The sequence below is a fragment of the Crotalus tigris genome, unplaced genomic scaffold (assembly GCF_016545835.1).
Source record: "Crotalus tigris isolate CLP2741 ecotype Arizona unplaced genomic scaffold, ASM1654583v1 scf7180000021776.39017, whole genome shotgun sequence".
NCBI lineage: Eukaryota > Metazoa > Chordata > Lepidosauria > Squamata > Viperidae > Crotalus > Crotalus tigris.
The window spans coordinates 14,464-38,151 of record NW_024098672.1 but is presented as its reverse complement, the minus strand read 5'-3'; the positions used below and the strand labels follow the sequence as shown (position 1 = coordinate 38,151).

The 23,688-nt window shown below is 37.7% G+C and overlaps 1 protein-coding gene across 2 annotated transcripts; it reads left to right on the top strand.

Annotated features, from left to right (window-relative positions):
• The first annotated feature begins 1,216 nt into the window (after nucleotides 1-1,216).
• Nucleotides 1,217-13,262, top strand: LOC120296919 (SEC14 domain and spectrin repeat-containing protein 1-like). Of its 2 annotated transcripts, XM_039318970.1 has the most exons (10): nucleotides 1,217-1,366; nucleotides 2,969-3,163; nucleotides 4,106-4,220; nucleotides 5,377-5,536; nucleotides 8,983-9,064; nucleotides 9,249-9,371; nucleotides 10,380-10,571; nucleotides 10,760-10,881; nucleotides 11,978-12,142; nucleotides 12,907-13,262. In XM_039318970.1, exons 3-9 carry the CDS (start codon nucleotides 4,136-4,138, stop codon nucleotides 12,105-12,107), a joined length of 894 nt encoding a protein of 297 aa, XP_039174904.1. In that variant the 5' UTR covers nucleotides 1,217-1,366; nucleotides 2,969-3,163; nucleotides 4,106-4,135; the 3' UTR covers nucleotides 12,108-12,142; nucleotides 12,907-13,262. The 2 variants fall into 2 exon arrangements, with proteins under 2 accessions (XP_039174904.1, XP_039174903.1); XM_039318969.1 differs by having other exon boundaries at nucleotides 11,978-13,262.
• The last annotated feature ends 10,426 nt before the right edge of the window (nucleotides 13,263-23,688 follow it).

Sequence of the window (23,688 nt, the reverse complement as noted above, 5' to 3'; positions counted from 1 at the left end):
CATTTTTAGTTACTTTCTATTAACAGGAATTTAGTTAGCAGTTTTAAATTGACCGCAGACTATGATTTCTGAAGCTGACTCCTTGAATACTTATTCTCATATTCAGTTTCCAGTATAAATAACATGAACTGCTCTTCTTGATTAAAAATGGATGCAAAAGCTTCCAAGATCTTCATATCTTAATATGCATGTCATTTGTAAGTGATTTATGTGCACCCAAATAACAATTTAATGGATTGTACTTCAAATGGATTCTGTGGGATGATTTAGTATTATATGATAATGCACATCCATATTGACTTTGATGTGAATAGTGCAGAAATTGATATTTTATAGGTTAGGTAGGAAGAATACCTGGGATAATGGGATAAAGCTTGACGTTGTCAGATTTGTATAACTACTGCGTAGTATCTTAGGCTGTAAAACCCTTGGAAGTATTAAAGGAAATATTAACTAGCAAGGGAGATAAATCAGCATGAGAATAGCCAAGAAGGAAGTGTCTGAAAGCTTTATTTTCCATTTGTTAGCCTTAAATAGTCATGACCTTTGATTACTGGCTTACCACAGATAAGTTGGGCTGGAAGGATCTTTACTATCCATGTACAGTTCACTTTGTGAACCCTTCTGAATTTTCAATGAAATCTGATCTGTTCTCCAAACAAATCCTAAAATTAGATAAAGAGAACCTAGTTAAATCAGGGAGTCAAAAACATTTAAGCACCACTGCAATGTAAGATATGCTCCTAGATTTTTATACATTTTTTGACAAATACTGTTCTAATGCCATTTCGTTATAGTATATGAAATAATACATGCTAAGGTTTGTTAGGAAATTTATCGAGATAATATAATTCTACAAATTAGAAAAAAATTACCTTTCACTAGAAACAAAAAGTTGTTGCATTTTATCTGCCAATATAAGTATAAGTTGAAAATGAGAAGTGTGCTTATGCTGCTTCTGATATGAGACTGCAATATTATTAAGATTCACAAAGAAAACATGCATTTAAAAAAATGGGATCAGGTTGTCTAGTCCCTTGATTTTGTACCAAAGAGGTTTACCAGCCCTGACTTCTCCAGTCCTTGTTTTCTTTTTTGGAAATAAGGTTTGCTATTAATGTATATACTATGAACTGTATTAGGAAAGGTTGCCTTAAATAATAGAAAGCCTTTAAAATCTACCTGCCCTGTATTGGTTTTAAATTATATGTGATGATGATCATGTTTTTTTTTATTTAAATAGGTAGTGAACTGGCTGGAAGGGCCAGGTTCGGAACAGCTTAGAACCCAGTGGGGAATTGGTGATTCAATTAGGGCTTCACAAGCTTTGCAACAGAAACATGAAGAGATTGAAAGTCAACACAGCGTGAGTTTTCATTTTCCCAAGCAAGTTACTGTGTAATGATTTTTATATGTCATTTATTGTGTGCAATATTTCTAGTGGCCTTCTTTTCTAGTGAATTTTAGACACTGATTTATGTATTGGTAAATAGGGCACCTTTTCTTCTAAAACAAGCTACTGATCATATAAATGATCAGTTCTAGTGGCATAAATAGTATGCTATAGTTGAAAAAGGAATGACCGCCTCTGAGACTGAAAAAGACAAAATAAATCATTGCCTACCAAGGACCGTCTAATCTTTTGGACTCTAGGGGTGGTGGAGATTTCATTTATTCCTGCCAGTTTGGGGCAAAGAATAGTTATTTCCCCAATGAATTATTTGCACTGGTTTCCCATTCTTTCCAGCTGACTTGGGAACAGGAAGATTCCTTCCATTCAGTTCAATTGAGCTTCTTGCTTCAACTATTTGAATAAGGATGTCACGCCAAATTCTGTTCGCCTATTTGCCCTTTGCCCTTTGCCCAACAGCAACTGATAGATAAGAGTATTCTATAGTCAACCAGTGATCATTATGCTAAAATAACAGGAATAAGGATAGGCTTTGTATAGCTTCAACAATTTTCTGGGTGAAATTATAAGCCAGTAGTGAGGAAATGGTTCTCTCTGTCCATTTCTCTACAGCATCTGTTCCTTCTGCCTGCCACCTTCTTCAGTCCACTCTTCCTCTGTCCCTACTTCTCAGTGCTTTTGTCCCACTCTTTGTTACATGTCCCAGTGTTTTTGTTTAGCCACCTGTCTTCCCTTGCCCCACATTTGCATTTTTGCTAGCATGTAAGTTTCTGCCAAATGTTGCAGGTGCTTGGCATTACTTCAGTTCTGTCTCCTGTGCTTTTAAGAACGGGAAGACACTTCCAATGTATCAACTAGAGCAGGGGTGTCAAACTGCCGGCCCCCGGGTCAGACGTGTCACAATGAAACCACACCCACCCGATTGCCAGCAATGGGGGAAAAGCTCCGATACATTGCGCGATGTCATGTGACATTGTGAGTTTGACATGTCTGAATTAGAGGATGGGTGGTGGTGGGGGAAGCAATAAAGAAAGCCTAGGAAATTGTTTAATAAATCTAGAGTAAGGAAAAGGAGAGGGAAGAATTGTATGATCAAGGGAACAAATAGATGAGCAGACAAATACATTTTGCTGAGTGTTAAATAAATGCAAATCAATATTGTTGTTTTTGAAAAAACAGATTTGGGCAAATAAAAGAACAGGATATTACAGTTAGGGAAAATGAAAGAATTCCTTATATGAATAAGATAAAGAACAATTTGAAAAAACACCTCAAGAAAAAAGTGTTCTTGAAAATTGCTTCCAGCTTCTGAAATTGACAAAATAATAGAATCATTTTATTATGTTGAAAACAAAATGAAAGGTGGACTTAATTTTGAGTTTCAGCAGATTTGCATACCATTGGCTTTTAACATAACATTGTTAAACAGAGATGTGCATAATCTTGCTCAATATTTCAGTAAGCTGAGGTTTGCTGCATAGCTGTTGTACTTGTGCTTTTAAAAACATGGCAAAATTAACAATAATGATGATATACTTTGATGGGCTGATTTTGCAGGAATGGTTTGCAGTGTACGTGGAACTGAATCAACAGATTGCAGCTTTACTGAATGCTGGGGATGAAGAAGATCTTGTAGAATTAAAAGCGTTGCAACAGCAGTTGAGTGATGTTTGTTATCGGCAGGCCAGCCAGTTGGAGTTTAGGCAGAATCTGCTACAAGCAGCCCTTGAATTTCATGGTGTTGCTCAAGATGTAAGTAAAATATGCACTTTCTTATTGTACATCATGGCTTCATGATGCCATTGCAGATCAATAAATAAGCCGGTTATATTTAGGAATAATTTTGCCCAAATAGTTGCAATGCACATGGAAAAAGTCTTCAAATAAATGAGAACAAGGAAGTATTAGGGCTCACTTGGAAGTTTGCTGTTAATTAATGGAGGCAGTTTTTAAAAAAGTGTCCATTTCTCTATATACACATTGACGAGATGAGTGTTCCTTTTCCATATTTCTTATAGACAAGCAAAGCTGGAGCAGATGAACAAATTACATAAATCTCTGCTAATAATGTCAGTTGGATTTATCTAGACATGAACTCTGAGGCAAGCCAATGACATAAATTCAGTAACTATTTGTCCTTTTGTCTGGATTCTTTTCAACACATGGTTCTTGAGAAAATTGCAGAGTATGTGAAGAAATTAAGAGTTACCACCTGTTTTTAGAAAATTGATTTGGAGAGGTTCTGATCCTTCTTGGCAGGCAGTATTTAAGAGGCCATTCTGGGGGATGAATTTTGACAATTTAGTCACTGGTGTATGGTGACTCACAATCCTACTCTGTATGCAAATGAAATCATTGAGGAAAAAAATCATAAGGGGCACTGAAATGCCATCAGTGTAGACTTTGCTGTTTAAACCTGAATGAAATATTTTACTTTACTGAATATTATTTAGATTCTTCCTGGGCAGTTTGGATTGGATGAAGTGGCAGCAGCTGAAATGGCTGGAAACTAGAGCTTTCCTTTGCAGCTGTTTGCACAGACACTGTTGCTAGCCCTATGTCCTAGCTCTGTCTCTTTTATAATTGAAGAAGTCATAGTTCTGCCTGCCATTCATACAACACATCTCTTTAACTAAGGAGAAAGACTTAAAATCATAAAAATAACTTGCTGACTTTGGGGTTGGCTCTTTTCAGTTGTCTCAGCAACTAGATGGATTACTCGGGATGCTGTGTGTTGATGTAGCCCCAGCTGATGGAGCGTCAATTCAGCAAACTTTAAAACTACTTGAAGAGAAATTAAAAAGTGTTGGTAAGGAAAAACAAGATTAAATTGCCAAATACGCTATAGTGAATGTCCTCTGAATTGCAGAATAAGGATTGGATTAAATTGCATACTTTTTCATATAAGCCTAACAAGCACATTGAATGGAAAACTGCGGTCACTGATTCTCTTCACTTGACTGGCTCACAAAGGGAGCTTTAAAAATACCTCATTGTAGAATGATATTCAGTAATACGCATTGACCACCATATTCATGTTTTGTGAATATTCAATAGAAACTAGGAATCTGTGTTTTTGAGGTTCCAGCTCCTATGGAAATCTAAACATGTAGGCTTCCAAAATCTGTGCATGGCTGACAAGGGCACGGCCACTTCATTAGCTTAACCAAACCCAGTTTAAATTGCCGGATGTTACATAACTAACAGATCAAGATGGCATATAACTCATAGACTCATATGAAATGGATTTGAGCTACTGATTTCCAACAGCAGTGGTCTTCAAATGAGCCTCTACATTTATATTTAAAAGAATTTCATTTTAAGCAACATCTGTTGTTCTAATAATTATTACTGAAAGGGTATTGGGCAGAATAAACAAACCAATTAAGGGCAAACAGAATACGTGTGAAGACAATGTCTGATTTAATAGCTCATAAATATGTGGGGAGAGAGCATAATAAAGACAAAACTGCATTAGGGTAAATCAGGACGTTGGTCATTTGTGCCCACTTGTGCCCACTGCTTCTTTCATTGGCTAGTAGTATGTCTTCTAGATCTTGGGCAGCAATTTAGGTCTTGGGAAACAATCTCAACTAATCTGTTTCTTTTTATATGATTGTACCAAAAATTGAACCTGGATTTTCAGTGTGAGTAGTACCACAGAGCTACAGTCCTCACTTATAGTAAACACTATCAAGCCTGACATAAATCAATTTGTGTATGTGTCTGTACTGCTGAAGTATTAACCATCCTTCTTACCAGTTGATATAGTTAACTGTCAACACTTGAAGGATGTGCTTACAGAATATATCATTTTAGAGTTTAGTAGGTTAAGTGGGAACATGTGACAATTAGATAGCATCTAACTTGCACAAGGGGAAAAACAGAATTGGGTACTCATGATTTAAGAGGATAGTTCATCTTACATTGTGTACAAAATAAAATTTTGTTCATTATCCCTGTAGACTTGGGCCTCCAAGGTTTGCGTGAAAAAGGTCAGGGTCTTCTTGATCAGATTTCTAACCAAGCTACCTGGGCTTATGGAAAAGATGTAACAAATGAAAACAAAGAGAATGTTGATCACATCCAGGGAGTAATGGAAGACATGCAGCTCAGGAAGCAAAGGTATTCAGGATGATGTTGGACTCCGAAGAATTTCTCTTTCCTAATGACTGTTAGCTTCTTTTTAAATGCCACCATATTTTTCAAACAAATGAAAATATGAAAAATAATCAAAATACAAACCTAAGTGTACATAGGGTGTATCCTGTGTATTTTTTTTGTTCTGAAATATATGATTCCCAAAACTTATAAGTAAGTTTTTTGTTTAAACTTGACACTAAACAAAATCAGTTAATTATAAAAACAGCGTTTTTGTATATAGTTTCATACATTTAGATATTTTTGTTACTTTCAGTATTGTGCAATACTTATTATTAAGAGAACCTAAAGTATTAATGCAAATTACAATTTATAGGTTCTGTAGTTTCTTTAAATATTGCAGAAAAACTGCTTTTAAGATTAATTGGTAATTAATGGCCTTGATATCATTTGGAAATGTTTAATGTTCCATTACATATTGTTCCATTTTCTAAATTTCGATGAGGAATTATGTACGAGTTTACATTTGCTACAGAAACTCCTTTAATTTTCCTGATAATTTAGCAGCTACTGCAATATTTATTTAAATAAAATACTAAATCCTCCTGATATACCACATTTTTAAGGAATATTACAACATTTATTGAATAAGGCATTACACTTAAAAATAAAAACACAGTTTTGAGCTCAGATACAACTTTGAAAACTATAAACAAAAAAGAACATAGAATAATAGAGTTGGACGTGACCTCAAGAGGTTTTCTAGTCCAACAAACTATTAGAGCAGGGGACTCTATACCATTTCAGACAGATGGTTTTCCAGGCTCTTTTTGAAAGCCTCTATTGATGAAGCACCCACAACTTTTGAAGGCAAGCTATTCTATTGGTTGATTGCTCTCACAGTTAGGAAATTTCTCCTAAGTTGGATTTGATGTTAGTTATCATTTTTGTAGGATTTCTTTAAAAATTCCCATTGTATGGGTTGCTACTTTCTTGGCAACAAAGACATAATCTGCTACTATCCTTTGGGAGTCAGCTGCTTTAGCTGCTCTTTGTAAAAGGCTAGTACAGGTGGCTTGTATATGACCTCTTTTCTGCCTGAGGTTTGGAATATACTTTGGAGGAATGTTACCACTTCACAGGACGCTCCTTTTCCTAATGCACTGGGCTCATCTTCCAATAAGCTACACTCCCCAAAGATTTTCATCCCAGTTCTTAACTGCCCTAGCCTATGCTTGGATGTGACATGAGGCACCAAGTTTGAGGAAGACTGTGCCTGTAGGTAAAATAATCAGAAGAGGTCATGAGCAACCGTTACGTAACACAAGACAATGAGAGACAGACAGATAAATATGAGAGCCAGAGTGGTATAGTGGGTATAGTGCTGGACTGGGGGTAAAGATATTGAAATTATAATCCTCACTTAGCAACAGAACCTGCCTGGGTGACTTTGGGTCACTCATCAAATTTGCAGACGACACCAAGCTGGCAGGAATAGCCAACACTCCAGAAGACAGGCTTAAGATACAGAAGGATCTGGACAGACTTGAACACTGGGCAGTAACTAACAAAATGAAATTAAATGGTGAAAAAAGCAAGGTTTTACATTTAGGCAAGAAAAACCAAATGCACAAGTACAGCATAGGTGGCACCATGCTCAATAGTAGTAACTGTGAGAGGGACCTCGGAGGCCTAGTAGACAATCACCTAAATATGAGCCAGCAGTGTGCTGCAGCTGCCAAAAAGGCCAACACAGTGCTAGGCTGCATTAACAGAGGGATAGAATCAAGATCATGTGAAGTATTAATACCACTTTACAATGCCTTGGTAAGGCCACACTTGGAATACTGCATCCAGTTTTGGTCACCACAATGTAAAAAAGATGTTGAGACTCTAGAAAGAGTACAGAGAAGAGCAACAAAGATGATTAGGGGACTGGAGGCTAAAACATATAAGGAACGGTTGCTAGAATTGGGTATGTCTAGTTTAACGAAGAGAAGGACAAGGGGGGACATGATAGCAGTATTCCAATATCTCAGGGGCTGCCATAAAGAAGAGGGAATTAAGCTATTTTCCAAAGCACCTGAAGGCAGGACAAGAAGCAACGGGTGGAAACTAATCAAGGAGAGAAGCACCTAGAACTAAGGAGAAACTTCCTGACAGTGAGAACAATTAATCAGTGGAACAGCTTGCCTCCAGAAGCAGTAAATGCTCCAACACTGGAAGTTTTTAAGAAGAGACTGGACAGCCATTTGTCCGAAATGGTGTAGGGTTTCCTGCCCGAGCAGGGGGTTGGACTAGATGACCTCCAAGGTCCCTTCCAACTTTACTATTATTATTATTATTATTCTCTCTCAGCCCTATACTGAGAAGTCAAAAACACCTACTAACTTATCCTAAAACAGCATAAGTATTAAACATTTATAATCTCCAAAGAAGAAACCTTCATCCCATAGCGGATTGATATGTGCTGATCATTATCGTCATCACAGTCCTTCATCCATTAGCATCTATCCTATATATAACTATAGGATAGTGAACTATGTAGCATCAACTAGTTTGAAGGACATAGTTAGTATCACGTAGATATATAGGCTTATGTAGAGTGGCTTCTGTCTCTGGCTGTGGGAATTCTTCTAAAGAGATTCTTTGCAATTTACAGGAGCCCATTGAAAATAGCCTTATCTTTCATAACCTAATCCTGACTGCCTGCATGCATTTGCATTGCTGCACCTGCAGTCCTGGGAATAAAGTTGAAGCAGCTGTGCATGAGCACATATGCAGTTGGCCATGAGCAGCTAGTTAAGCAGCCATGCTATGAATGGCTGCTTTCATTATTCAGAGGGAAGTGCTTGCTGTGCATTTGCATAGACTACCTCTTTCAGAGGATATGCACAGTTCTACCTTTTCCTTATTACTACTCTAATTTATCTTGCTGGAATAGTTTATTAACATCTGAACTTAGTTTATTGTTTAAACTGCTGTTATGTTCTGATCCTGTCTTTTTTTGAACTAACTTAGTTTTGAGAAAATCTGGTTGAGAACAAAATCTTCCAGTCCCACTGCTATTTTCTGAGGAAGGAGAGTATGGACCCCCAAGCTTGTTCATACGATGTTAAGGCATAATTTAGCACTGTATGTAACTGTAGCAATAACTTAGCATTGTATGGCCGTGAGTCATAATGCTGTTCAATAAAGCAGTATAAAATAGAATTTCCATGGCTATATCATAAGCAGCTTCAAAGTTGTATACGGTAGCTGAACTTTCCAAAGGGCTTATCAATATTGGTATTTAAGGATTAATTTATCAGATTTGGGGTATTCTTAAAGTGTGTGTTATTCCTTATCACAGCATTTTAGACATTTCCCCAAATTTCATTGCTACATTTAAAAGTAAGAATTGCTCATGTATAATTTTTTTATAAGCAGAGCGACCTTTGTGATGCAGTTTTATGTTCTGCCTTTCACAGATGTGAGGACATGGTAGATGTGAGACGATTAAAGATGCTTCAGATGGTTCAGTTATTTAAGTGTGAAGAGGATGCTGCTCAGGTGAGACTGATGGTGACAGCTGTGGCCTAAAACAAAGCTGCCAGACAAATTAAGTAAACTTTGGGAATTGATAAAGCACTGGGTAGTTTAGAGTCAGGGTAGCTGCGTTTCTTTATGCAGATTTGACAAATTTATTCTATGTCTCCTCTCTTACTTCACAATCTCACTCTGCTCACTTCTGTAGGCAATAGAATGGTTAAATGAATTATTAGATGCGCTGCTGAAGACTCATACCCGTTTGGGAGATGATGCCCAAGAAACCAAAATTTTGTTGGAAAAACATAGGAAATTTGTTGATGTAGCTCAGGTATGTTTGCATTTATTTTGTAGCAAATTAGTTTGCTATTAAGGTTTGCTATCTGTATTTAAAATGGTCATTTTGGTTATTTGCTGAGCAGTATACTAATTAAAGTTATTGCTGTCAATCATGGTTAGATTTGGTAAGATTATTGGCCATCTGCAATCTTATTTAAAGTTAATTTATTATTTATTTTATTATTTATTAAATGTATTGCTCCCCCCAGCCTACCACAGGGTAACTCTGGTTTGCTTACAATGTTAAAAAGCATAAAACTATACAAAACCTATATATAATATGAATAAAATACTATAAAAATACTATTCTCAACCCTAACTAAAAAATGTGGAGGGAAGGGAGTAGGATAAGCAGGGGGAGAGGGAGGTGGGATGTCATTAATCTACCAACCATTTATTAATTTATACATGTCAAAATGCTTTTCGACTATTATGAAATGCTTGAGTTCATTTTTCTTCCATGAATATGGAATGGATCCACATTGTACTTGGGGCCACAGTTTTATTTTTCAAGTCATTTCTCTAACTAGATAGCAAGGATTCAACATTTTTGGTATAGAATAATAGATCATTTGGCATGGATTATTAGGCAGAAGAAAAAAGAAATGTTAATGCTGTGGTAATGAGGCTTGATGTTCAGGTGAAATGAAGATGGGGTGGCGGATGAGTAGAGGATGATTCAATAACAGGCCAGATCCTTCTAGAATTTCCATAACTGCCATATAAAGTAAGATGTGACTCTGTACACTTGTAGTCTCTAACTGAAAGCAGTCTAGCCAAGAAAATCTAGTTTCCTTTCTTTGCTGTATCCTTCTTCCCTGTTTGGATGTTCCTGCAAATGAAAAGAGCATGGAAAGTCAAACTTGTTTTTAATAGGCCCAAGAAAAGCTATAGTGTCTTAACGATTCATGTGTTACTGTGTTGTGCCTAAATCTGTAAATCTGTTGCGCCAACACTGTAAATGCCCACCTTAATGTCTATTTTTCTTTTTCTTTTTTAGAGTACCTATGATTATGGGCGACAGTTACTACAGGCTACTGTGGTTTTGTGTCAGTCTCTGAGATGCACTTCTAGATCGTCAGGAGAAACACTTCCAAAGCTGAACCGTGTATGGAAACAATTCACAATCACTTCAGAAGAAAGAGTAACAAGGCTAGAGATGGCTGCTGCTTTCCATTCAAATGCAGAAAAAGTGAGTTTGTGCAGTTGGATTTCAGTATCTTTGATATAACATTTTAAAGTGTGCATTTTATGTGTTCATTTCTATTTAATAAAGTTTTATCATGTTTACACAGAACGTTAAAATTCATGGTGTGATTTCTTTTTATTGCAACTTACAGTTTGACCGCGTCCATTTTTTAAAATGTTATTTTATTACAGGTTTTGCAAGAATGCCCAGATGAGTCTGAATCTATATATGATCCGGAACAATTTGATGAGATTGAAACTGTTGGAAAATCCCTTCTGGATAGATTAACAGTTCCAGTGGTTTATCCTGATGGGTACGTAGTAGGCATTACATTGCTCACTATGCAGTGCAAAATATTTCATTATGTGTAGCAATAATTTTTAAAAAGCAGATATGACAACAGAACAGACCAAATTAGAAGTGAGCCAGAATGGAGCAGCAGGTCCAGTTCCACATTGGTTTGCACTGGCCAGAACAGACGATTGGGAGTGGGGATAGGGATGGGTGGTGAAGGAATGGATGAAGTCCTTTAGAAGATCTGTGGTGTTCCATATTCAGGAACTCCAGAGGCATCTGAGTAAGGAGAGTAAATGGGAAGGCAAATGGACGAAAGGCATTGTATGCCATCCCAGTGCAAATGCTCCCTCTCCTTTCTATATGCCTTGTGAAATTGCGTGCATGTGTAATGAGAGTGATGCTGCTTTCATTATTTTGACAAAAGCTTCCTGCCTTAATAGATGCTTCAGAATAGCTCTTGACTTTCCATGGATGGAAAAAGGCTGCCTAAACTTTGCCTAATCTTAACTGCTAAGTTAATTTTTGGTTTAGGATTGCACTTTTATAAATCAGATGTCAAATACTGAGGTGCTGGAAAATATTAAAACCAAGAAATACAATTTAACATTTTATTAAAATTTAATAGTGTTACTATGTATTATTTATATTTTACGTCATCAAAACAAGCAAGATAAGTTCATCCTTACATTGGAATTCAATAAAGAGATAGATACCTCTTGATTATTTGAAATGAAAGTAAACGCTAATAAGATAGCTTCAAAGAATTGGTTTGAATGACAACAAATGTAAAAAGAAACCGTTGGTATGTTTTAATACAGTTGTGAAGTCTGGTATCAAATGACTTCACACATAAATATTCCTAAGGTTGGGAAGCTGTTCTGAAATTTCAAGTATTCTATTATTTTATATTATCCTGAAGCTACTGGAAAGTTATTTCTGGTAGATCCAACAGTTTCTGTGATAGGATATTATAATAATATATATTATCCTGAAAGCTGCAAAGTGACCAAATAAATCTGTGAACATAGCAAAAACTCGTATTACTTTCTTACATGTAAGGGCTTGGGGGGGTTTTGCTTGTTTTTTTTTGTTTTGTTTTGTTTTTTTTTTAGCACTGAGCAGTTCTTTGGGAGCCCAAGTGACATGGCTTCTTCAGCTGAACACATCAGAGAGAAGATAAAGTTGGTTTGTCTGAGAAAACAACAACTGACACAACCAGACGCCTGTACCACAGAGACCTAATAGCCTTTCCCTGCCAATCCATAAGATGTCTATTGGTAATTCTGCATGACATCTGCATTCTATGCCTACCATAATACATGAAAATGCATTTCACAGCTATTATTAAACATAAAAACCTCTTCATCCTTCTTGAAGCAAATCTTAATCTACACCATAACCATGTATTTCTACGAAGCCATAATTTAACATGCTATGAACCCACAGACTTCAAATATAATTAAAAGGAACAGATGACAATGCACTGAATACTTGCTTTGAAGCTTTATCCCAACCTATCAGGTGCTTCTTTCTCTAAGCAACTGATGCAAGTTTTAAAATGGTGCTAATAAGTGCAAGTTCCACAAAAAATAATTCTGTTTATTCTCCAGATGATGTAGTATTTTAGGCTGTAGGTAAACTATCTGTTGTATAGACAGCGGTGACCTATAATTTTGATTTGTATTTTTTTTAAATGGTCCTTTTTATTGTGCCGATACGTGCCATCCAATTCTTGAAATTCATTATAGTTGGATTTTTCCCAATTTGTATGGATAATGTATTAAAAAATGTTTTGTGCTTAATAAAATCCACCTTTTAAAAATCCAGAAACTTTTATGGAAGCTTGTATTTCCTACTTTATTGCAGGAAATTGTAAAAGAGAGTACAAGTCCATTTTGGATCGTCAGTTTAAGTTTCTTAATAATTGAAAAAAGAAGGAATAAGCATCATGTAAGCAAGGAAGAAAAAAAATGATATGAAAGTAGCTTGTGGGAGTTAATGGCAAATTAAGTTCATTTTTCCTGTTTACTTTTGTTTGTAGATGGGGAGGAGAAAGGATTTACATTTTACAGGAGAGAGTAAGGAACAAAGTCTGTGGCAAAAGGATTTGTAGATACAAATTGAAGCTGTCCAGCTAATACATGATAAGAGAAATTGATAGGTTTCTCTTTTAACGTATCTTTTTTCTCTTTTTCTACAAGTATTGATATTGGACATATATGTTCCACTAGTTACATCCTTATGACTGAGTAAACTCAAGTAACAGCTAATGATGCAATTTCCAGAGCTGATAAAAATGCTACATATTGTAATAAAATTATCAAATATAGGGCATAAATTATGTATTCATTCTTCCAATCTGCAAAAGCCAAATAAAAATGTTTATATATTTATGAACTATGAGCATAAGTTTATTCTTTTTTAAAATTTGGAAAGGCAGCATGTTATGAAATGGCAGCATATCCTTGGAAGACCTATTTGGGATGTGTAATAAAACTGCTTGCTGTATAGATAAGGGAGTTAAATGGCTTCTTGAAAAGTAAAATACATGGCCTGATGGATAAAGCACTTTTAAGTGAGAAGCATCCTGGCTTTTTCCTTTTATGGAGAATCAGAGGAGACTATTTTTAATCATATACACGTACTCTTTTGTCGTCATAAACACCCCTGAGAAGGTCACAAATGGCAATCTCATGATCCCAGGATGCTGCAACCGACTGTCAAAACACCCTAATTTTGATCATATCAACATGGGGATGCTGTGAAGATCATAAATACAGGGACCAGTCAAATCACTTTTCACTATTATTGTAATTTGTTCTCAAAAGTCCCACTAGACACAACACCCAATTCATTTTTCTTTTGTTTTACTATTCATTTGGGGCAAGAATAACCACAGAAATTAAACATTTGAATCATCTTTTTTTGGGAGTTACCATGGACTACACACTGATAATAATTCAGAAGCCAGATTTTACTTGTGTTGCTAAGAAAATTCATATGTACATCTTTCCGCTTTTGAAAGAAAATGAAGTGAAGAGTTAGGTCACAACATCACAACTCTTGTTTGGGGTAGTTTCTCAGACACATCACATCCCCTTAGTCTGTTTGTCTTCCCTGGAAGTGGGCTACAGCCAACGATACTGAGGAGGTCTCTAGCATTAGCAGCAACCATCTTGCCTTTTCCTTGTCAGGCATTCTGAGACTTGCAGATTTAAATCCCTTCCTGGCAAGAGAAGAAAACAGAGCAATACAGAAAAGAAAGCTTCCCCCCCCCCCAGGCCAGATTCTCAGTATAAATAGTCCTTGACTATCTTGAGGACTAGAAGTTCTGTTGCTAAGTAAGGTGATTAAGCCATGCCTGATCTTCCTTTTTACCATGGTTGTTAAGGAAATCACTGGAGCTGGCCTTTCCCCCCCGTTGAATTTGCTTATTGGAAGCCAATAGGGAAGGTCACAAATGGCAGTCACATGATCCTGGAACACTGCAACCATCCTAAATACATGCCAGTTGCCAAATGTCCGAATTTTGATCATGTGACCATGGGGATGCTGTAGTGGTGGTGTGTGCAAGGGCTGTTTCTAAGTCACTTGTTTCAGTGCCATTGTAACTTCAAATGGTGGCTATAAAGCAGTGGTTCTCAACCTATGGGTCGCGACCCCATTTGGGGTCGATCGACCATTTTTCGGGGGTCGCCAAAGGTGGCGATCCACCATTTTTCCCGGCGCCGTGCACGTGCGCCACGCACGGGGGTGCCGCCGTGTGTGCATGCTGCGCATGGGGGGCGCCGCGCACGCGTGTCGCACATGGGGGCGGCACCGTGCACACGTGTCGTGCATGGGGGCCGCCGCGCACGCGCGCCGCGCATGGGCTCGCGCATGCGTGCCGCACATTGGCCCCCCCATGCACGCGGCACCGCGCATGCGCAGGACATTTGTGTGACGGGAGTCGCCGTCACACAAACGTTGAGGAGCACTGCTATAAAGGAACGGTAAGTCAAGGATTCCCTGCATTTCCAAAATCTACAACATTCCTGATCAGGAATTCTCCTAACAAGTAAGTTCTAGCCAAATCCCTCCCAGAGGAGAGGCCTCCTGCAGGATCACAGATAGCGATGCCCACACAAAAAAGAAATGCCCTTATACCAAGTTATATCTGGAAGGACTTCCTTATTCAAAATATTACCATTAAGTATTTATATACCAATGACTGGCTTGAGCATGTGAGCCATGGCATTTGCATGATGTCATATGCTCCAATTCCCCCCTTTCCCAATGGCTGCAGGCATGTTTTCTCCCCCCTTTTCTATTGCTTAGGTTTTGTGGGACATCTTGGAGTATTGTTATTAGTTGCAAAGTCGTGTCCGACCCATCATGATACCATGGACCACGTTCCTCCAGGCCTTCCTGTCCTCTACCATCTGGAGTAGGACCAATGCAAATGAACACGTTCCTAGTAAATTTGCCCAGTAAAGATTAAATGACCTGAAGAAAATGAGAGCATGAAATGGAAATAATTGATATTTTAGTCTGATTCCTGTACTGCAATTTTATCAAAAAGGCTGCATTTAAATTTCTTGGCCAGAAGTTCCCTATTAAGTAAATTGGCCTAATTTTTATTATACTGTGCTCATGACTTACATACCATATCTTCACAATTTTTTTTTCAGTTTAATCTTTGAAATCCCAATTCCAGGGGATTGGAAACATAACTGGTTGCTAGTCCCTCCCCTGATCTTTGTGTTTCTATTTCCTATTCAAGCTGCCTGAACACAGAGGTAAATGATGAACAAAATTGTTGGGTTCCAAAAATATGAATACTGTATTCATTAGATGGCAGAAAGCTAGCAAGAGAGAGGGGGGAGAGAGCCCTCCTAGTGGTTGTCCTGGTTTTTTGCAGTTTATATCTGGTAACCCAGTAAGTTTCCTCTCATTGAATATGTTATTGGGAAATTACAGATTTAACTTTCTATCAATCTTTGTCAGCAACACATATTCTTTTACTGTTCATGTCTAAAGTTCAGTAGGGAAAACATTGTATAATCCATGATCTGCAAAACTGGTTTCCAAGTACCCGTGCAGCAAATATGCACCAACACTATGCAAATAGGAATATGACATTAAACAGTGCATCAATTTGAAAGAATAAAAGGACTTCATAAGATCGCAAGAAGAGTGTTGTGGAGTATTACTTATATACTACTAAAATTCTCTTTGTCACAACATTTATCTGGGTAAAATGGTGCATCATAGGGCAAAGTTTTTGAACCAAGGGACTTCAAATGGGCTTAAAACAGGGGTCCCCAACCCCCGGTCCATGGACCGGTACCAGTCCGCAGAATGCCAGCAACCAGGCCGCACAAACAAGCAAAGCCCCATCCTTGGGATGGAGGCAGCACACAAAACCACGCCCCCTCCAGTCCACGGAAAAACCTCTCTCCATATAACCGGTCCCTGGTGCCCAAAAGGTTGGGGACTCTGGCTTAGAGAATCCATCCAAAATCTGGGATTCATGACTGAGGGAATGAAATTTAGGGAAGTTGTAGCTGCTTCATGGCTATTTGCTATTGCTGGGCTGCTGCTGAGGCCATGTAATTTTCGTTTTCAATGTTCCATGACTGTTTCCCAGCCAGTCTCACAATCTTTCACTCCCCTACCCAGCAGCAAGAAACTGAGTTATCATATATCCTTTAAAGCAGTGACATTACAGTGCATAATATTTTTATTGTTTTATGTGCCCCTTCTCTGGCACACAAATATTCACATGTCACTGAATCCCATCTTTGTCCAGGAACTCAACATCAAGGTACATACATAATGGTCCATTCTCTTATAAGTAGTTTGTAAACAATACACTATTTAGTTTTAGCAGAATATAAACAATACTCTGCAACATTCTTCTTGAGATCTCACAAAGCCCTTTTATTTTTTTAAACTGATGTTGAGTTTAATCTGGCATGTTCCTTCACAAAGGTAGATTGGACAGAAAGTCATCAAATGAGCTGCTGTGGCTCTAGATGGAGTAGATCTCTGGTATGAATCAAACACGTTAGTCCCTATATTTTAATCCTTGCCCATCCTGCTTCATTTTTCAACTGCTTCCTGTTCTGAAACTGATTGTAGACCAGTCTTGGCCTAACTCCCTGGAGATCACGTGATCCTCTTTTTAAACTGTCTCTGAAAGTTTTCTGCAACACAGTGGAAAAGCCAACAGGTTCTGAGGTGAGAACAGCAACATTATGATAAAATAAAATATTGTCAGCATAATTATGCCATGTTGAAAGAGGGAGAGGGGGGAGGTCTATTATGGTCATGAGACAACACCAAATGTTGGGATGTGGTGAGGAGGAGGAGATGAAGAAATGGAGGATGAAAGGGTCTCCAGAATCACAAGGGAAGTTACAGAATAAGAAGATAAGAAAAGATGGAGGGAAAGAGAGAAGATCAACTCAAAAATACATAGCATGGGGAGGACGTGGAGTATAACCTAATCCACTGGACACCTCCATTTAGGGCCCCAGATCAATTGGCAGAACCCTGTCTTCAAGATCTTTTGGAAGGCCAAAAGGGTGAGTGCAGATCTCACTTGGAACATTTGTTGGTGGACCAAGATATATGATGGAACCACACCATGAGGTATATACAGATTCCAAGAATTAAGCTCAGTGTGACAGCATCTTTTTTTGGAATCAGCAGCCAAATGATTGTCCAGATTTAATTACAACAGTATTCAACTTGAAGACAAAGTTATGCATGAAGTACCTCACTGTAACACATGGTCTTTGTCATAAGCGTATTGCTTATATGCAAAGTGCTACATACCAAAAGTGGGGTCTGTCTCATATGCACTGTCTGCTGTGGCTTGAAGCATCCAAGTCAAGATCACAGGATTATGATACATTTGTGTAAGCCAAAATATGAGACCGAAATGAAGAGTCAGAGATGCATAATTTGGTATTGAAGCACATGATCCATGGTCTGTATTGCAGCAAAATCTCAGCATGTTGAGAAAATGGCACATGTAATAAAAGGGACACCCAAAGCCTTTGTAGCAAAGATAATCATTGATATGTTCAAAAATGACATTCTCATGATTCCAAGAATTATGCTCTATTTATCAGAAAGCAAAGACATCCTTCATCGGTGGGCACAGTTCCCATTACAGTCATGCTTCGCTGCCAATATACAGAAAACACAAGGGCAAACCATGGAGAATGTGCTGACACATTGGTGTTCCAGCATGGTCAGCTGTATGCCATTTTAAGCCAAGGAAAAAGTGAAACTGTTAAGAATATTCTTAAAAATCAAAAATGTTGATTGATCTGCAAAAGCATCCTTTGTTAAATGAAAAGCATCTATATTTGTCTTCCTGCACATCTTTTTTCTTTAAGAAAATGATGTTTTCTCCTTTAATTCTAAAACCAAAACAATAGTAATCTCCCCTTGAACATTCTGCTTCTCTGTTTAGGTAAGGAAATATCTCTGAAAGGATAACCCAATGGTTCATGGGTTGTCTAGTCCCAATCTAAAAGACCGCAACACTTGTTCTAAACTAATCATCAAAAAATACCATGAGCTCACTGGGCTTAGCATCTTGAAGTAGAAACCAACAGCTTCTCTGGAAACACGTGATAAAATAAGTAATGTATAAAAATAAAAGCAAGGACTCTTAATATCCACTTTCCCTATTTTTGGGTATGCTAGTGGTTTTGTTTCATGTCAGCTTTGGACATTCTCACTGGAAAGAAATTCTTAAGCTATCTTCTGCTATCACAAGATATATTCTGAATGCATATTCTGCAAAAAGTATAGCTCAGTCTTATGAATATTGATTCAGATTTAAAAAAAAAATAAAATTGGTGCTCCCAGGGAGCTCAAATTGGGACTATTGAGTTGTGACCTATAAGTCACATGTTTTCATAACAACCCTGTTTGAGTGATTAACTTTTCCAATATCTCGGTATCTGAACCATATCTTTATAATCCTGATGATAGTTTTTAATTGCTTATACCCACCTAGGTGGAGCAACATTGCAGTTTTAGATCTATTTTGAAGTCTGTAAAACAAAAAGTTTTAAAATAGATATTACCAGTACAGATATTTGTAAAAAGATCTGTAAAATTATTACAATAATCAAACATTAAACTGTTAATGCCTACACATTATTACTTTGATACTCTATCTTGCAGGTTTTGTTAATAGGAATCATTGGAAGAAGGAGATAAGGAAACCTAGAAGAAAACAGAATTTCCAGTATTTTTGTGCTATATTTTCTTTCATTTGTATTCCCTGTTCCATTCCTCTATTTAAAACTAATCGTAATAATCACATTCAGCTTTGAAGCATGCATTTTCTTGCTCTTTTATGGTCTGTGCATTGCTGTTCTCCACATTCTCTCTTTTTGAGAAACTGTTCCAAATAGTAGATCAGTGACAACATATTCCCAGTATCCTGACTGACTTTCCAAGTATGCCAAAATTGCAGCTGCTCCACTTCCCTCTCCTGGCAGAACTGGGCAGTCTATTCTGACATGCATATTTCAAATACTATTTAATGACACCTCTTATCTAGAGCCCACACAGAAAATAAATTGCTGTGTAGTATTAAATCTCTTTTCTTGGTCTATTGGGCAATGTGTTAAAAAAAAAAGGGAGACATGTTTCCTAAAGAAGAGGAATTGCAGTTGGAGGGGGGGTCGTGGGGCTCCCAAGGGTTGTTTGACCTCCCTTTGATCAATGAGACCTTTGAATGGAAAAACTGAACTCTATGGGATCTTCTGGCCCTCAGTGCCTCTGGAGTGCTACAAACCCAAAGATTTAGAGGAGGGAGTAATCCCAGCGCATTTGAAAATGGCAATTAGATCCTTCTTCAGTCTCTAGTAGCAAGAACAACTGAGTCAATACCAAGAATGCCTCCAAACAATTCTAAGCAATTGATGATTTATTTCATGCAATGGTGCTGCTTTCTATTTTAAGGGAGGAAAAAATTAGATTAGTCTTGTAGAGAACTTTAGGAACAGTTAAGTGATGGAAACCGAAGTTGTCTCAGATCAGTAATGCTGATGAGGGTGGTTTACAGAGTTTCTGTGCTATGAATACTCTGAACTCAGTCTTTCCCATGGAATGAAAATATTGGTTAGTATCTTGGTATACTTCTATGCTGTGCATCAAATCCAGTGAGTTGTCCTAAAGGTGGAAGGACAAGCCTCTGCTGAGCAAAAAGGAAGCTGGCGAGTCACATGCAGCCCCAGTGGGTTTAGCATTAGAAATAATCCAAAATCAAAAAGAACCAACAGCATCTACCAGGAGGCAATCAAGCAGATAAGAGGTCAGATGTGGCATTGCAATGCAAGCCTTGCCCTTTTTGTGTGTGTGTGTTGTTCCATGTATATTCAAAAGGAGAGAGCTTGCATTGTGAAGCTACGTCCATCATCTTGTCTGTGTGTTCCCAGGCCCCTAGTGATCACATGGAAGAAAACTTTATTTCCCCAACCTCCATGGACTTCAGCACATCTGCAGCTATCTTTGTTCTACTCAATAACCATATTCTTAAATTATTTCCCTCCATGTAGCATGGAGTGGGACCGGTACTGGCAAGCAGGTCTCCTGCTTTGCTTCTCCTGTAATTGGCCATGACCCCATGAATTCAAACAATGTGGATGTTGCATGCCCTATCAGGAATAACACCACGCTGGGCATCCAGTGATGATGAAGATGAGATGGAGACAGGAGGTAGCCAAGTATGCCATCCTGGCAGAAACAGAGAAGCAAGCTGGGAATTTGTCAGTGCATTCAACTTTTTCCTTTTAGAACAACTTTAACAGGATGAAAATGAAAAACATACTTCAAGATCAATGCCTACAACTTATGAGGAACATGGCCCCCAGTTGGCCTTTGAGTGGCTTGCCCATGGGCTCATTTCCCAAAATAGATGGATTCCAGATAATTAATGAGATTTCATTGTAAACTAATTCCCTTTCAATAAAGTTTAAGGTTAAGTTTAAAGGTGTAAAATCAGTACAATTACTCTCTGTGCATTGAATTACTTTCCTTTTCTCTCACTTTAAAAATTACAATTTGGTAGTGATCTTTGAAGAATTTCTAAGGTATAATCAAGGACAATGTGGAATAATCCAACATTAAATGATCTATTGCTGGTCTAACTCTATAAATAAAAATGAAGAGAGGGGTATTTGTTGTTTCTCTGGTTCAGAATATGTGTTAGGTAGTGGGGGCCAACAGAGCAAAAGTGACATGGAAATGCCAAAGAGCATTACTTAATATAGCTGCTATCTACAAAGTCTTCTCTCCTGAAAAGATACAATGTGATATGGATTTCTCACACAGTTCCATTGGCTAAAGTTGGGGCAAATGCTTACCCACGGGTAATCAAGATAAAGCCTCCTTTGAGTTGGGCTCAGATCCTAGTGGTTTCACTGAGGCATTCATGTTACTTTCTTGGCAACAATATGCAAATGGCTTCCCTTGTCTTGTTTGACTTCCCAATCTGATCTCCATGTCTGGATTTTCTGATTATCTTCCATTGAAGGTTTAGTTTCTGTCCAATCCTCTTTTGAGATCACTCAAGGTTAGCTAAGGGCCGCCTCTGCTGTGAGAATCATCAAAAAGAAAATTCCAGAGTAATCTCAAATAAGAGCAGCCAGGATCATTAACAAGCTTGAGTGGTTTTATGTTTGAGATTATTATTATTATTCAGCGTATGGCAAATATTTGAGAAAAGAAACAAAATAGTTCTGGCATGACTCAGAAGTTAATATGTAGCCTGGAGTGGTGAAATAAGGAAACTAATATTTCAAGGATGTAAATTCTCAATATGGAGAACAGTTGTGGAATTCAAGACAAGAAGGATTCTTGGGTAAAAATGTGCAACACCCACTCTTAAGCCAAAAATGCAATGTATTTGCCTGAAACCTATATTTCCACAGGCAGGCATGGGGAGGGGAGGGGGGGGGTGTCAACCCTGGGAAGATTTGAGAAGAAGGCAGCCTTTAAGGCAGGGTAGCATGTTGTAGATTTCTTTGCTTTGACTCCTGGCAAGTCATATCTTTCACAAAGGTTGATGAAAAAGAAAGCTACAGCTGATTACACAGGCATCAAATTGATTTATTTAAAAGAATAGAAATGTCAGAACCTGCAATAACAAGAAAAATATTGCTCGGAGTAATTTGTGTGCCTTAAGATAAAAAGGAATGATTTAACCAGTCTGATTAATTCAGAATAATTACTGTAATAGAAGACAGAGAATTTGTACAGCTTATTGGTGCACATTGTTAAGAAAAGCATGAAGTGGCAAAATTTAATGTGTACTTAATGTTCCATGTAATAATAATCAAATTATAATAATACAGAGACCGGTTTCGAAACCTAATCAGAGACTCTGCAAATGTATATTTTGCCAGTATATTTTAATGGAGAAGTTTAGTTTTTTGGAACGCTTGGTTTATTTGGATATTTTATACAGCTTTTATTGAGGGAGATAAAACCGCATTGCATAACTTGTAGGGCTAAAGTCCTTAGGCTAATGTGAAGCCATGGAATATTAGGTAATATTCTAAATTATTTGCAAATGAATATCAGAAAAACAGTAATAGCAGAACGTCTGTTAGAAAGGAAGAGATGTCAATTGCTTGAGGAGATAGAAACCATGAAATTCTTTACATTCATTGCAAATAAAATCTGAGATCTTTTTATACAAACATCCACCAAGGAATGGTAAACAAAGATGGATCCCAAGGACTCCCCCCCCCTTCTGACTTCTACTATAGTATATTTCTCACATTGTATAATCTTGAATTATGAGAATTGCAGTTCAATCCATCTGGGGAAGACCATTCTCAAGCAGTGATATACAAAAAAAGACATTAAAATTAATTGATCATAGTTGTGCATCATTGCCTATTATCAGCAATTTAATGTCAGCAATTTAATTCCTGCGATATCATGTGAAATCACTGAAATTACATCAGGCATCAGTCTTTCAATTTTTCAAAATTAAACTTTTAGGTAATTGTACACTTCCTTGGTGCCTGTTGGCGTTAACTTTACTAACCCTTGCTCTAGATAAACAAATCATTTGATTCAGTGTTAGGCAGCCTTCCCAGTTCGGTTTGTTCCAGTTGTATTGGATTCTAACTCTCCTAATTCTCCTACTAAAAGGACAGCTGGTATAATGCATCTTTAAAATGATTTTGCCACCTGCATTTTATACTCTGGCATCAGTTCACCAGGCACCTTCCAAGCCTTCAATGGTTCCTTAAGCTTTTGCTTTACATTTATTTACCAAGTGATATAGCACCAACTATACAATGGGTCATTAAAGCTTCCTTAATCTGATGGAAATGGTTTAGTGCAGTGGTGGCAAACCTATGGCACATGTCAAAACTGACATACCATGATGTTTTTGCTGACACCCCAGCTTTTACACCAGTGTTCACCAACACCTGACAAGTATTCTTGAAAACATATCCCATTCTCGGGTGATTATTTTCAGGCTGCGGAGACTGTGAGAACAGAATGTGCTCTTGCATGGCTTCCGGAGACTCTGAAAATCATGTGAGAATGAGGCATGATTTCTAGAGGCTGCTGAGGCTATGTGAGAACAGGCCATGCTCTGGTATGGCCTCTAGAGCCTCTGAAAATTACATGAGAATGGGGTGTGCTTTTGTGGAGTTTTCATGGCTGCAAAGGTTGCAGAAGAGCATTCTCTGAAGTTGTTTCAAAAATGAAGGCCTTGTGTTCTGTCCTCACTACACGTTTATTTATTTATTTAATTTATTTATATGCCGCCCAATCCCAAAGGACT